This window comes from Podarcis tiliguerta, assembly GCF_965153285.1.
Source record: "Podarcis tiliguerta genome assembly, chromosome: 5".
In the NCBI taxonomy this organism is placed as follows: domain Eukaryota; kingdom Metazoa; phylum Chordata; class Lepidosauria; order Squamata; family Lacertidae; genus Podarcis; species Podarcis tiliguerta.
The window spans coordinates 83,974,627-83,990,986 of NC_139538.1; the positions used below are offsets into that span (position 1 = coordinate 83,974,627).

The following is a 16,360-nucleotide window of genomic DNA, read 5'->3' on the forward strand; positions in this document are numbered from 1 at the left end:
TCCCAGCTCAGTCATCAAGCTTGCCAGGCAACTTTTGCTCAATCAGTCTCAGTCTACCCTACCTCATAGGGTCGTTGTGAATATTAAATTGAAAGGTAAGGCACATGTATGCTGACCTGAGCTCTTTGGAGGAAAGGGGGGAAGTAATTAAAGATAAAAATTAAAAGATAAAACAATTTGTTAACAGGTAAGGAATCTACATACCATCTGCTGCCTGTCAGAGTTAGTCTGAGACTTTATTTGAAGAAAAACTGCTCTCTGCCTGTTAAAGGGGCTGGGCTGGCTACTGACTTCCATATGATCTCCGTTCCTTTTGGGATTTTTTTTACATTGCCTGTAGCTCCTGCTAAGAGGTAGGTGTGTTGAATGAGTAATTAATTGCTTTTTAAAAATTAGATATTTTGAACTTAGGAGCTAGCTCTACCAGGAGTGTTGGTGTGTGAAAAATCTGAGCTTTGTGAATTGTTCTTCTTTGTCTCATTGCTTGAGTCCTGCAAGAGCATGGCACATTGTTACGTTATCCTTTTAGGGAATATTGTCAAAGGCTTGCCAGTGTTACAATGAACACCATTGTTTGCTCCCACACAGAAACTATTAGACTGAAAAGTGGATCGTTAAGTTCTTGACCGCCATATAAAACCTAGACTGCTGCCTAGTGTTCCTTCTAAATACATATGCCAAATTGTCATCCTGCTTGACAATTATACTTTTTTCTCTTTTTTTGCAGTGCAACTTACTAAATGTACAGCTCATTTAACATGATGCTGTGGTTTCTGGGGTTTTGTTTTTTTTGTATGTAGTCTGAGCACTGAGCTGCAGTTAATATTTTTACACCTTACCTAAATGTGATATGGTTACCCATTCAATTTTCAGTATTCCTCTGTAGCACTGTCATATGATGTCTCTAGTAACAACCACGCTCAGAGCAACCTTTTAAAAGCTCTCATGTCACCTGCTAGTGGTGATGCAGGAGCGATCAGCTGGAGTGAATTGCCTTGTTACAAAGCTGAATAGAGCACAGCTGTGCCAAAAACAGTCTTACTGGGCTGCAAATCAAGGCCAAAGGCTCGTATCAGAGATGTGCGAGCATCATTGTGAACACTGACTTCTGATGCTGCCTCGATTCCGGTGAAAAGTAAGTACATTGAGTATAAGGTGAAACACTGGCTGCTATTTCACTTTTGATTTTATTTTTTGCCTTGTAGATGAGGATTTGTGAAGACCCTGGTTTTCTTACATTTTAATACTTTTAAGGTGGTAGAATAAGGTAACAAAAGACAACACACAAATTAGGTGGTGATCTATATGCCCTTATCGCTTGGCTGGAACCCAGGCTAATGAAGAAGGTGCTAGTGAGGGGGACAAGGGTTACCTGGAAAATAAATGCAAATTTGATCACATTTGAATTCCTACATATTGTACGTATTTTGTTGCAATCAGCTTGACCTGTGGTCAGGGATGTTGCTACAGGCACTATTAAGATAGGTGGGCTATAATTTTAAATAAATGGGAGTGGAGAGAGAAGTATGTGTGTGAAGAGAAAGGTGAGTTAAGGGGTGTTTGAAAATGTGGCTTGGGTTAAGGATTCAGCATGTTCTGTGTCGGGTGTAGCAATGTGTATAGATGTTAGGAGACTATATACTTATTAGATGTTATGCTTCCTCACATTTGTGAGTTCAGCAGAGTGCATCCTTTTGCAGCTTATAAAGAAGCTTAGATAGGCTAGTTTTAGCCTTTCAGTTTAAGTAATGCAGGATGCTTTAAGGCAGACTGGATTCTCTTGATATCGCCCCCCCCCCTTCTCCCCCTTAAAACAATCACACAAGCAACATTGTAAAAGGTAAAAATAACCTTTACTCAGTTTCTATTGCAGAATAAGATACAGTAGCTTTGTTCAGGCAGGCTTAAAATGACAATTCAATTAGACACGCTTAAGTTTAGCTTCAGATGGTGTCCGAACTATGAAGCTCAGCCATGCAGATTGTTCTCAGCTTTCTGGTTTGTGTTGGGCAAAAAGCTTTTTTGCCTGGATTTTCACATTTTGAAATATGGCAACCCCTAGGTAAGGAGAATATATCTCAAGAGTTCTCTCTAGCAAACTAGTCTAGGAGCTTCGACTTCTAACACTACACAAGTAAAACATTCCCTCAAAGGTCACACCTGCTGCTTAAAAATTCTTTGTCAGTAGCAAATAAAAGCTAGGAAGGAGAAATATGCATAGCATGGAAGTCTAAGCAAGCTAAAGAGAGATCAGTGTTGTTTCATAAAAATCTCATTGTTACGATCCTGAGCTCACATAAAGATACGCAAGGTGAATATATTCCCCTAGCTGTAGAAACTGATGCAGAATAATCTTGTCTTAATATGGATGGTCTTGATCTAGTCCAAGGTGCCCACCAGTTTATTGTCCAGTTTGATAACCTCTCTCTAGACAGAGGCGGCTTTAATATGGTCCTAGATCAGGGATGAAGAACCTCTGCCGCTCCAGATGTTTATGGACTCCAGTGCTTATCAGTCCCTGCAGCCAACGCAGGTAGCTGCTGGTTGGTGATGGGTGTTATAGTTTAAAATACTCTGGAGCGCCATAGATTCCCCACCTCTATTTTAGGCCCTCTCAGATAAGCATCCTGTATCCCATAGTCTGAACCAGGACCACCTTCTTCTAGTTTTTAAAAAATCCTGGTTTGCCAGTTATAAGCCCAGCGTAAAAGCCTCTACAGAGTAATTTAATATTAATGGTGATTTAATATGAAGCTACCAAAAGAGTCTTTTCTTTGGACAATCCACGAATTGTCACATGAAATAATTTATGCAGCATGATGACACTGTGAGCTTCTTAAATGTTTAGGACTGCTTGAAGGCTCTTAAAGGGAACTTTATTATAGCTTCTGCCTGTGCAAAAAAATAAAGTTGTAATTTCAGTTTCGTTCACTTTTTCTTTCTTTTCTTTTATTATTATTGCTGGCCGTCCAGCGCTGGATTTAGGGAAGCCTCAGTAGTTCCCCTCCACAGGGTACTGAGCCGAGAGGGGGCAAAGCCCATTTAAAAAGCAATTGTGTCTGTGTGGAGAAAAAGAGATATGGCAGGGCCCTTGGGACTGTGGCACCCTTGTTTTATTGCTTGGGGGAATTTCGACACGCTTCACATTTTTGGTTTTTTTTACACTTCTGTGAGCCGCCTTGCAACAGTCCAATATCAATACCGCTATGGGGGGGCAGTTAATATGCCACAAACTAATATTCCTACTGAGAGGAATAGACGCTTTAAAAAAGAGAAAGAGGGAAAGAAAAGCATTTCGGAAGCAGCTTCATTTATTTGCATGAGGAGCCTTTAATTATGGCGCCTCAGCCGAGCAGTTCTGAGGCGCTCCCTTAAGCCTCCTCGTGGCGGGGGAGGCGGGGGGGGGGAATTGCGGGCGCGGTGCATGCCGGTCCCGAGACGGGCTGCACCCGCCGCCTCGTCACTCGCGCGCTCTTTTTCCCTCAGCGGCTAGTCCGCCGCCATGTTACTTTGGGCCCTGGCTGCTCCCGCCCGCCCCTAGTCTCTCGCCGCCCGCCCCTCGCCCTCGCGCTGGCCGGGCCCTGGCGGGAGGCGGATAAAGAGAACCGCAGCCGGGGCGGGGGGCGGCCGGGGCGGGTAGAGACGCTGAGGGAGTCGCTGCTGGTGCTGCTCTCGCCGCCCGCGCCATGTCCGGCAAGGAGGGGACTCGGGTTGCGCTGGCGACGCCTCACGGTACCTGTGAGCGGGCCGTCAAGGGTGAGTGACAGGCCCGGCCAGGCCCGGCCGCCTCGCTAGGCCCGCCTCCTGGGGCTGGGCTGGGCGATCCCGCGCCTCGCCCGTCAGTTCCCCTCGCTCCGCGTGTGTATGTGGGGAGTTCATACGTGCTGCGGGTGCGGGCCTGAGAGGCGGTTGCAGGCGCCGCTCGCGTCCTCTTCGTGCCCGCTTCCTCACCCGAGGGAGGGAAGAGCGCATTGGCTGCTTGTTTGTATGGCGCCTGCCTGCGAGCGTGGTTGTGTGGTGGATGTCCATCGGGATGCCGAGGCGGGGGGGGGGGATTTTTCTGCCGTGTTGTAGTTGTTTCCTTTATGCAGCGAAGGTGCGGGCTGGGTTTTGTTTGATAGCCCTTCGAACAACCCTCTGGAGTTGGGCTGAGAGAGTTTGTGGGGTTGCCTCCCCCCACCTGAAATTTCGGAGGGCAGGGAAACAAAAAGGGATGAGATGGAAGGGAAATACATTGAGGGTTCCAGCTGGTATAGCACAGCTGTTCTCTGTCGAGGGCAATGTATGTAAAATGTATTATCATCATTATGTATTTTATTTATACCCTGTCTTTTCCCCCTGATGAGCACTCAAGGCAGCTTGCAGATAAAAAGAACTGCTATGAACATGATTAATATTATTATTGAAAAGCTTTTCTTTGTCAAGGGCAGTATAGTAAAATGAAATATTGTTATCTGTATATTTATACGCCAACTCTCCCCCTGATTGGGACTCGTAGCTTACAGATAAAAACACAAACTGCTAAAAACATCATCATCATCATCATACAGAGTGATTTACAATATAAAAACAAACAAAAAATACATAACATAGTAACAAATAAAAAACAATAACACTGTTCCCTCCCAGGCCTGGGAGAAGATCATTTTTTGCCTCCCACAGGGGCCACAACAGAAAAGACCATTTCTTTTGTTGTCACCCTCCCAACCTCTCATGGAAGGGGGCACACGAAGAAGGAGTTCAGGTGCTGATCACAGGGTCCAGGTTGGTTCATATGGGGAGAGATGGTAGTGTAGAAAAAAATCATTAACATACAATTAAACATTAACAGAATTAAAACTATATATATCTGTTTAAAACGTACTGATAATTACAATAAAAACAGTGCAGCACCAGTCCTTTCATTAAATGCCGTAAGGTCACCAAATGAATGAGTTGGATTATGTAGAAGGAGACACTTAGTCATTGCCATATAAATCAGCAACAACCCGTTAAACTTGGCTTGGTAGTTCAGTTGAGTACATGTGTGTTATGTGCACAGTAGAATGTACCACTGAGCATCCTAACCACTGTGTTTTGCACTAGCTGCAGATTCTGAATAAACTGTAAGGACAGCCCTACATATAATGCAGCTTGGTGATTCAGCAATATAAAAATAGCAGAAATACGGTAAATAATAAAATAAAATAAAATAAATAATTCAATCTGGAGGCTACTGTATCTAAACTGTCTCTGTTCAGGAAAGGGTTCACCATCCGAAAATTGGGTGTTTTTTGGTGGTAGAGAGTCGAGACACATTACATTCATTCTACAGCAAGTGGACTGGTTGACACTGTGCTTCCAGATCCAGTTTCCTGTTCTGATGTTTTTAAACTTTTATGTATTGCCTTTATGCCTATGAATCTATCTGTGGCTTAAAACTGGCTTTGCAGGCCTGCTCCTTTCATACCATCAGCTCCCATCAACAACCTGGCCGCCAAATTTTGCATGAGCTGCAGATTCCGAACTGCCTTTAAAGGCAGCCAATGCACTACAGTAGTCCAAACTAGGGTTACCAGTTCACAAGCAACAGAAGTCAGGCTGCCCCTGCCCAGATACGGCTGCAGCTGGGCCACCAATTGAAGGCTCATGCAACATAATGGATCCAGAAGTACCCCCAAGCTATTCACTCCTTCCAAGAAAGTGTATAGTATTCAGCCTTGATTATTGTAAAACTTAGATCTATTTCAACATCATCATATTGAAATCAGAAATACTATGTCTGATCTTGCTCTAAATGTAGTTTTGTCATCCTAAAATCAATTGATGAGAAATCTAGCATAGCATAATTTGTTTACAATTCCTGAAACATGAGTTTTTTGCATGGTTTAGGAGTGGCTCTGGGAGAGAGCAGAGCTCTTTGCTTTGAATGGCTGTTTAGCAGGTGGAAATCTAACAATCTGACAGACATTTTATGTGTAATCTCTTATTTGTTTTTTTCTGTGAGTCAGTGGCCCTTACAATTTTTTTCAAAGATTTCCCACCCCTGCCTTATACTTATCATAGCAAAAAGACCGAGACATGGATTAGTCTCCTAACCTGGTTACCATCTTCCCCACTATGGGGAGAGCTAATTTACCTATAAATTAGTATATGCAAATTTGTATCCTCTTTTGGGAGGGGCAATACATATATAGTGTACTGGGCCCAAAGAACTCGGCACACTGATCCCTCTTGTGTGCCCAGAAACCTGCCCTCTCAGACATGGGCAGGACAGCAGGATCAGACCTTTGTTCACATTGCTGAGGAAACAGCTCTCCTTGTGGGAGGATTCTCTAGCCACCACCTTCAAGAGTGTGCTGTCCAAGGTCCTGATAGCCCCTACCTTACCTGTTGTGACCCTGCCTTGCTTTGCCTGCTATGACTCAGACTAACTGGTAAGTGCCTCTGCAGCCGTATGCTTCGCCTGAGCTTCAAGCTGGGTCAGGGCAGGACACATGCTTTTCATTAGACAAAGTGGTCCAGGCAGCTGCTGCTGAGGGACTACTTTTCTTGGCTGCTTACAGCAACTTTCTGCCTTTACTGAACCCATTCCCAACTTAACATATATATTTTTTTTATGTTAACAGTGCCATCCTACAAATTTGTATTCAAAAGGCTTGATATGTTCAGTGGTGCATCTTCCAGTGTCATAGGAGGTATATAATAAAGCAAAACATAAAATAAAAATGACCCCTCACAGCATCTAAACCTATTATAAAGTAATCCTTGTAAATGCAAACAAATTCATTATTGCTTTGTACAGTAAAGCTAAACTTGATTGAGTGGGAGCTTCTTTTCTATTATTTTGGTATTTGCATTTGATGGAGTAAAGTGTAGTCCACAAAAGGTTATGTCTTTAAGATGCCACAAAACTTTGTTGTGCTGCAAAAACCTAGCGTAGATATCCCTCTGGAAATAACAGATAATGAATCATATAATGTATAAATTATCGTTGAATAAAATCTGTGTGGTCTTCTGTAAGCTGAGTCAATATTTTGAACCAGATACCATTTTTAAAATAAAATAATTAAATTTGGGTTCAAACCCCCTGTAATGAAGGAATCTCAGCTAGATAATACATTACAGATCCACCCTCTGCTTTAAAGCCTACACAGAATCATAGAATTATAAAGTTGGATAAATATTGGCATTGATTCTTTTTCCATAACACCCAGCAGGATTTAATTGGGAACAAAGGGGACTGAATAAATTCCCGGTAACAGAGCAATCTGAGCCTTCAGTCTGCTTTACTGGATGGGGTTTGGGGGTGGCCCTCTGCTGAGCCCTGCTTGGATCTACCAACAAAGAGCAAATACCCAAATGGGGAAAAGTTGCTACCAGCACCACTGGCATTAATTCCCACCCCATGTCTTCCCTTTTCACCTAGGGAGATTAAGCCCTTCCTCATTTAGTGTTGAGTGCAGCAGCCAGCACACCTGCCATTTACCACTTGACTGGGACTATCCCAGTCAGTTAGACAAATATAAGTTAAAACAATCTCCTTTAAGGAACAAAACAAGTCCAAAAGGGGGTGGCATTCTCCTTTGGCATTCTCCTTTGGTGTCATCCCTTTGGATGGCACTGGCCTGGCATGTCACAGTGCAGCATGTTGCTTTTATGGGCAGGAAATTATGCCAGAGTTAATTTTTACCATCATATCTCCATTTGGTAATGCCATAACCATGGAGCTTCACAGATGGATGAGGACTTTTAGGAGTTGAGGAGAGGAGATGATAATATGCGTCCCCTGCCCCTTTCCTCCGCACTGTCCAGCACAAACACAGATAAAAAGCAGAGTTTGTGACTTTCTACACCAAACCATAGCTTGCTCTAACCACAGCTTAGAACCCAAACAGTGTCCTGAGCTTCCCAAAGTAGCTGGTTTATAATTGCTTTTCTGTTTCCAGTTTCATTGTCAGATTTTTTTGTTTACTCCCGTCCTTATGGTGAATCAGCCTGTGGAGCTAGATTATAATTATGGCTTTGTTTAACTGAATTCAGACAGCTCCTCAAACTGCTTAATGAACTTTAGTTTGGCATTATGTCTGAACTGAACCATACTCTTGTGCTCTAGACCAAAAAGGGAACTGGGAAAGGAATGTACAAATAGGCCCCAGCTTGGTTTTCTAAGTTGCTGCAGTCACAAGACGTAGGGAATATGTTTATTTCAAACCTCAATGGTATCCTAAAGCACACCCTTTTATTTCTCTAATAATAGTGCCTGCCACTTTTCCTGTGTGGAATACTAAATCAATGCACATGCATTTCTGAAACTGAATGGCCTTGCCCTCACTGCCAAGGAAACTATATTTTTGTGTGCTTTGTGCACACCCTATAATGTATTCCATCCCCACACATTCAGCCCCCTCATTTTCCTAGTATACATACATAAATAACCAAGCCAACTGTTTCTTCCTTCCTTTTTTAAAAAGTCACTTTTTTGTCTGTCTTAGATCAAAATGGTGCTCAGAGCTTTTTCAAGTCATTGATTGTAAGTAATATTTGCAGTATTTCATTTTCAGCTGTCCCTTTTCCGCCAACACACCGATTAACATCAGAAGAGGTGTTTGATGCAGCTGGAAAACCTCGGGTTGATATTTTGAAAAACCACCTAATAAAAGAAGGTCGGGTAGATGAAGAAATTGCACTAAGAATCATCAATGATGGTGCTGCAATTTTAAGAAGAGAGAAAACCATGATAGAAGTTGAAGCTCCTATTACAGGTGCAAGCTCTGGCTAACTGTTGCCACTTTTAATGTCATAAATGCATGGAATGAGGTTTCAGTACCTTTGGAAGTAAAATAATTTAGGTAGAAAGATAGAAGGTGTAGAATTTTCGCATGAATGGTAAAGAAAAGAAAGGGATTATATGAGCATTGAAATATACTGGGGTAGTGATGTCATTGATAAGCCTTGAGCACCTGTCCTCCCACTTTTTCTTCCTCATGTGGTACAATTGCAAGGAGGTGATTTTATGCTTTCAGTTGACTACAGTTTAACATTACATCAGAACATAAACCATCTAGTACTAGCTATGATTTGTGGCCAGTTGGGGGGAATATTCATAATCTATGGTTGGAAGTTGACTTGTTTCAAACAAACCATAGTTAATATTAACCATAGTTTGTTGGGTTCAGATGCAATGAAAAGCTGCAGTTAAAATGGCATTGTATCTAATCTCCTTGCTTGGTGTGCCAAAGGAGAGAGCAGAGGGTGAGTGTGCAAGTCTCAGACTTGTCTCATATCATTCTTGTCATTATACAAATCATGATTTATTGTGATGTTTGAACCAGCTCACTGTACCTTGGATGAAGCTTTGCTTTTCAGCTTGCTAAAAAAAAATACAATTTAATGGTCCAGTGGAAATTAGAACAAGTCTTTCTGAAATTTTATATTTGCTTAATAATTTTAGTAGTGGTATAATATACACTTCTGAAATTGAATACATTTAAATTTTATCTAAGGCTTGATTTGGTTGTTTATAAGTTTGGCTATGTGTCAAGTTTGGCTTTTTATAGCTTATATTTTTGGGGAGGCAGGATTAAATACTTTAAATTATGACATAAAGGTTGTATTTCCTAATTTTAGAGTTTTAGTATTTCCTAAAACACATTGGACTTCATAGAATAAATAACATATTTATTCACCCTTATATTGTCTTGCTTTAAGACTTCTGCATCATTTGCTTTTGCTACACATAAAATACCCATCACTTTATGTGCAAAGATGATGGTGACTAGGAATGCACAAGTATTGCTGCTTCTTATCTGAAAGAGACCAAGCCTTTGTGAACCTTCCAAATGAATGCTTCCCTTCCTTTGTGAATGTTCACTAAGTCTTGAATTTTTGTTTAGTGTTTCATTAGTGAGTGACTACAAAGCATCCTCTGCTGCTGTCTTTCCCATTTCTGCTCTAAGGTTCAGTAACTTACCTTGGAACAGGACGGGGAAAAGTGGCAGAGATGTCTTGTAATCCCCTAAGGTAAAGGAAAAGGTAAAGGCACCCCTGACCATTAGGTCCAGTTGTGGCCGACTCTGGGCTTGCAGCGCTCATCTCACTTTATTGGCTGAGGGAGACTGCGTACAGCTTCCGGGTCATGTGGCCAGCATGACTAAGCCGCTTCTGGCGAACCAGAGCAGCACACGGAAACGCCGTTTACCTTCCCACCAGAGCGGTACCTATTTATCTACTTGCACTTTGATGTGCTTTCGAACTGCTAGGTTGGCAGGAGCAGGGACCGAGCAATGGGAGCTCACCCCGTTGTGGGGATTCGAACCACCAACCTTCTGATTGGCAAGTCCTAGGCTCTGTGGTTTAACCCACAACGCCACCTGCATGCCTTGTACTCCCCTAGCCCCAGAGAAATGACTTTTCATGATGAGGATTGAGATTACTAGTGGGAAACTGATGGATGTGCATCATTTCTGCCTGGGAAGAAGGCCCTCGGACACTGCTGGGACATGGGACACTGCCTACCACCTCTCCAACCTTACTTTGGGTTCTGGACAGAACAGAGAGATCTTGGGGCAGGGAAGGGGAGACGGTACTCGCAGGATAAATGTGATCATGCACCCTGCGTGCAGCAAGCCTTCTCCCAGGCAGAAATGATGTGCATAGCATCACTTTCCTTATGGGGATTTTGGAACTGATAGTTAAGAGCAAGGGGCAAGGAAAGGGGGAACACTTGCTGGTGCTCACTGACTCAAAGCAAGGACAGATTGCGCTTTTAGCAGGCTGTGAACATGGCTGTGCACACAAGCATTCAGGCTGGGATGCTGCTCACTGTTGCAAGTGCTCCTAGCATCTTGAAGATTCAATGGGCATGATTTTTCATAGACCAGAGGTTAATTAATTAATTAGATGGTAGATTAATTTGGAAAGCTGGTAGATACATAGACAGTGGAGGTTGAATCCTAAATAATAGAGTTCATTAGCAAAATTGACAGTGTTTATTTCCTTTTAAATTAAGACTATGTTTGTATATTTCAGAATATAGCTTTATTCTTGAACACCTAGAACTGGTAGGTATTAGTAATCTACTGATTACTGCAAGATGATAATAATAATAATAAAAATTTAAATTGAAGAATTGGCAGGTGTAATTGGTGAGTAAAATAAATCATGTCAAATGACTACAGAAAGTTGATATGATTAATGCTTAGCAGGAAATAAAGGCTACCTTTTAATATTTTAGAACTGGACAAAACACTGGAAAATCTTGCATAAGAAATTTTGGTTCTGAAATGAGATAGGTTATTGTGCTTTATTTTTAATATAAGAATTACTTTAAAGTTGTAGACATGGATATTTGAATAGTGTGACATCAAAAGGGTGAAGGTTAATTTCTTCCGCAGTTCTCTTCTGCATTTTTAAAATATTGTATTATATATTTATTACTGTTCAATTCAAGTTAAATACTATCGGCTTAACTGATGTTCTGACTGACCTTATTCATGATTCATTTCTTGGAAATTAACTTTGCCCCCTGATGCATGTGCTACTCAGTTGACAACAGGTAGGTCTTTCCTCAGTTAGCAGCCTAATGTTCAACTTCCCAGACAGATATTAAGAGTTCCTTTCTTTGATAAAGCGGATGGTTCTTTGCTTGCTACACAGATGCTAGACTTTTTAAGAGCGGTTTTAAAACAGTTTTTACTTTGAAGTTTTTCTGTCCCTTTATCTTTATGAAAAAAATTCCCTATCCCTCAGGAGATTGTGCTCTTTTTACTTTCAGGCTGGGACCTTTTCAGTTAAAGAGAATCCTCTTTCTGAATGCATTGCAGCTGGAATGTCATACTTTTGACTGGTTTCCATATATAGTGTGTCTGCCTCCATTTGTGTGTATGTGTTTCTCTCCTCATCCCCCAAAAAAGTATCTATCTATATGGGATCGTAGCCCCAGAGAACTCTGCAGCAGCATTAGGAAAAAACTGGGAGCCAAATACACAATGCTTTCTATTAAGTCAAGTATGTTTTCCTATCTACCACCATTGATGGTGGAGCTGCATAGTGAACACCACAGGGAACATTAAGTCAGACTTGGTTGTGGAATGGGATGAATTCTGTGGTCACTCAGAAAATAAGTCCGTATGGGAAACTCTATTTCACGCTACCTTGTTAAACAGAGTAAATGCATGAAATGTCATGTGCCAGAGTTGGTTGCCTCCAGGACTATATGCCATTGGTGTGTGAACACTTCCACCCAGTACCACGTGGTCATGGGAGAGGTGGAAATTACATGCAGGAATAGTTAACAGGAAGAAGAGGGGATGTAAGGACAAAGACTGAAAGGAAAATTAGGAAAAAGAAGAAAGGTCAACAAGAGGAAGAGATTGGAGCATAAGTTATGGTAAAAAATGAATGGATCAATAGCAAGTGATAAATTAATGAGGAAAAAGAGGACAAGTTTGCTTGAATACAATTTAAGATTCTAGTTCTGCCATAATCTAGATTTGAGAAAGTTCAAATAACTTTAGTCTTCCTTTAGGGAAGTTGGCAATAAAAATGTTTGATATCTCCTAGGGTATGCATACAACCTACTGAATAGCCCTGAACAGTTTATATGTTCCTAACACTAGAACATTCTTGGTGGCACCTGACACTGCAAATATTTTTCCCCCAGTCCTATTAATCTGAGCGTGAACAATAGCTGAAAAACAGATGGTGCAAGATTGGTGCTGGGGTGGGAAGTCATTGCTACTTAAAATTAATTCTAATTGCTACTTAAAATTAAGATGCAATGACTAGATTCTTGACCTGAAATTCTGATTGAATCTAGTTTGGGTGGTTTTCCCACCAGTAGAACTTCATCATGGTTTTTTAATCAGCAGCATTTTTATTGCAGTGTGTGGTGACATTCATGGCCAATTCTTTGACCTAATGAAGCTATTTGAAGTGGGAGGATCACCTGCTAACACAAGATACCTGTTCCTTGGTGACTATGTAGACAGAGGATATTTTAGCATAGAGGTAATTGAATGTGTGTGTCCTGGTGTTAATATCAACAATGGTTTTCCCATTTATTTGCTATAGTAACTGTTTCATCATGGTAAGATGTATGTTTATTCTCTCTGAAGGAGGTGATGATAAAACTGCTATTAAAGAAGCTGAGTCTAGATTCCTCAGCTTTGGAAAATTACTGTCCCATTTCAGGCTTACTGTTGCTCAGCAAGGTCCTAGAGTGAGTGAAGTCTTGCCAGCATCAGGCAGTTTGGAGGATACTAGTTATTTAGAACTGTTCCAATTTTTTTTCCTTTTTCCTTTGCCTGGATTCAGGATGGAAACTGCCTTGTTTGCCCTGGTGGGTGACTTATCCTGAGAACATTGAAAATATGACCCCACTGGTTCTTCTGGGCCTCATGGCGGCTTCCAATAACATCAACCATTATATTATGTGCCTACACCCTTTATTAGCCTTTCTTGGTTTGTAATTTTTTCCACAATCACAATCTTTCACATATTACTACACCATAGGCAGTGTTTCGGTCCGCTAGAGGTTTCCATGTGCTAAAGGACTTCTGTTCCTCCTCTTGACCACTGACCTTTGGAGTTCCGCAGGGCTCTGTTTTGCTCCCATGCTTTTCATCATCTACATGGAATTGTTGGGAGAACTAGTGTAGTGTCATCAGTATGCAGATGAGACACAGCTCTTCTTGTTGTGTAATCTAATCTCAAGGAGGAGGTGGAAATTCTGAACAGGTGTCTAGAGGCAGTTCTGGGACGGATGAGGGCAAACCAGATTAAGCTTAATCCTGACAAGATGGAAATTTGGCAGGTTGGGAAACTGCTGATCTGGATGGATGTATGCAGTCTGTTTTAGACAGGATTGCACTCCCCCTGGCAAATGAGGTAGGCACTCTGGGTTTGCTTCTGGGCTTGGCACTCTTGATGAAGGCACTAGTGGCCAGAACTGCTTTTCATCAGCATTGGCTAATTTTCCAGCTATCACCCTATCTGGAGAAAGTAGCTTGCCTTAGTGGCATGTGCACTGCTTATGTCCAGGCTGGATTACTGATGTGTTCTATGTGAGGCTACCTTTAAAGATGGTTTGGAAACCATAGCTGGTGCAGAATGCAGCAGCAAGAATGCTTATATGGGCCCAAGCAGCTGGAACACATTGCACCAATTCTGTACCAGTGGTTGCCTGTTGGTTTCATGGCCCAACTTAAATTTGAAGCCACTAGGTTCCAGATTTGATTTGAAACCTATAATAGCCTCAGAACGTTTATGTACAGCAGCCTGTTCTCTGACTTGTCAATAAGAGAAGTTGGGTTGATGGGTCCCTAGTACAGGGACTTTCTGGGAGTGGCACTGTCCCTCTGGAATTTCCTATCCCCACCCAAGAAATAATTGTGGCACACATCACTGTCAGTTTTTAAGAGAAATGTTAAAACATGTTTATTTCAATCCACTTTTTATTAATTTTATTAATTGTGATAAAAATTTGCTCAGATTTCCTTTTAGAATGACCACCCTTGCCACCTGATAGGCCTGAAAAATAAGTTATACCCCTCTTAGCTGTACGTTGCCTGCTCCTACATTACATCAGTAAACAATTAGGAAACTGACTGATAGGAAGCAAGCATTCTAGAGTTCTGTGAAACTAGATTCAAAGATTCACTAGATTAATTGTGAACAGCTTTTTATCTTTTTTTTTTTAAAGGAACTTTCTTTTCTGTGTGCTTAATATGCCATACCATACAGAATAGTGTGCTCTAGTGGAGCAGAGCCGTCTAGGTTGACAACTGTGTGTGCAAGGGCATCTTAAGACATTTGGATGCATTTTTTGGAAACACTGGGCCTTTCAAAACTGATGTGGCTGGTTTTATAATACTAATGCAAGGGCATTCCACTGTGCTGCTCTACACCGGGCATTTTGCACAGAATTTGATACTATGTTCTTGCACCAACAGGAATTATTCATTAGAATGCCTCTGAAGTGTCAGGCAGTTATTGCCAAGTAGTAATGGATTTTAGGTTACCACCATGTTTGAACTCAGCTTCAGCCACAGAGTAGAATTACATACAAGTGTGGATGGAAGGATCCATTGGGCAGTATGTTTAACCCTTCTGCTTGTGATTCTCATCTCATCACTTCCCCAGTAGGAATGTTTCTTGATGGGGAGGAGGTAAAGGGGTATCAGGGGAAAGATGGGCTCAGTATGCTATTCCCACCTGCCAATTATTGCCTTCCAGTTCCCTTGCCTCTCAGCAGTAACAGAATGCAAGTTGGGAATTCTGTCTTATTCTGTGTCATTCCTTTCCAAATTGCCATGGTAATTTTCTAATACACTGTTCTGAGTTCCCTGAAGGAAGGGTGGTATACAAATGTGATAAATGAACTTTAAGTGAGCATTATTCTATATGTCAGCTGGATATTGTGCTGTAATACTTGGAATGGGGCTATCGCATATGACTAGTACTCTTGTTTTTCAACAGTGTGTGCTGTATTTGTGGGTTCTGAAGATTCTGTATCCAAGCACATTATTTCTTTTGAGAGGCAACCATGAATGCAGGCACCTCACAGAATATTTTACTTTTAAGCAGGAATGTAAGTATTAATAACAGTGGTAATTGTTGGCTTCCTGATTACTTAGTTATCAGTCCCCCCCCCCCTTTTTTTACACATTTTTGTCTTGCTTCATATGTATTTGAGCGTTTTCCGGGATCTGCTGCAACAGTGTAGTCTTGAGATATCTATAACAGTACTGTGTATGTGTTTCTTTTGTGCACTTTCTCATGAAAATGTTAGAATAGGACATATCAGTATGCTTATTTCTCTAATAAATCTTTGTCCTTTCAGCCCAAGTGGCTGCCAGGATAGGATGGCAGCCTACCTTGCTATTAGACTCACATGGATTTCATTAAGTGACTTACCCCTATATACAAATTGAAATTGATGGCTATCCTACAGCTCTTACCACTGTGCCAAACAGCAACAAACCCTTTGAGCTTAAGATAACAACCAGCCAATCAATTTAAAAAAATGAAGACAACATGTAAATACATTTACCAAGAAATGAAGCTAGATCCATATATCACAGGTCAGTTAGCTAACTTTATAGAAAAGTTGCTTTACTATAAGAGGAAGGCTGCAGAGCCTACATTCAGATTGGGGCTTCTAGCAGATCAGGTACGTGTGTACCATATATCCACTTTTTAACTGAGCCAGGACAACTTCCTGCCTGCAGTTCTTGGAGGATGCACCTGACCATGATCAGAGTATTCCAGCATTGGAATTTAAGATGACAGGCAGATTGGAATATTGTATGGACAACCAGGCTACTAATTATTTTTAATGGAAAGGTGATTTTAATGTACTTATTTGAAAAGCTGTTAT

At 41.4% G+C, this 16,360-nt stretch overlaps 1 protein-coding gene across 13 annotated transcripts in view; it reads left to right on the forward strand.

The window, feature by feature from the left end:
* Positions 1-1,010: 1,010 nt before the first annotated feature.
* PPP3CB (protein phosphatase 3 catalytic subunit beta) overlaps positions 1,011-16,360 on the forward strand; it is a 37,974-nt gene continuing 22,624 nt past the window's right edge. For 6 of the 13 annotated variants that reach the window (XR_014511159.1, XR_014511160.1, XM_083440469.1 and 3 more), the window contains exons 1-4: positions 3,446-3,756; positions 8,544-8,744; positions 12,866-12,990; positions 15,460-15,571. Coding sequence is in view for 11 of the 13 variants with exons in the window: in XM_083440469.1 (XP_083296595.1) it covers positions 3,687-3,756; positions 8,544-8,744; positions 12,866-12,990; positions 15,460-15,571 (508 nt within the window). In the remaining 2 variants the exon portion in view is untranslated. Of the gene's footprint in view, positions 1,136-3,409; positions 3,757-3,966; positions 3,986-5,924; positions 6,417-8,543; positions 8,745-11,779; positions 11,863-12,865; positions 12,991-15,459; positions 15,572-16,360 lie in introns of those variants that run through there. The other 7 variants (XM_083440465.1, XM_083440473.1, XM_083440474.1 and 4 more) reach the window with 7 other exon arrangements.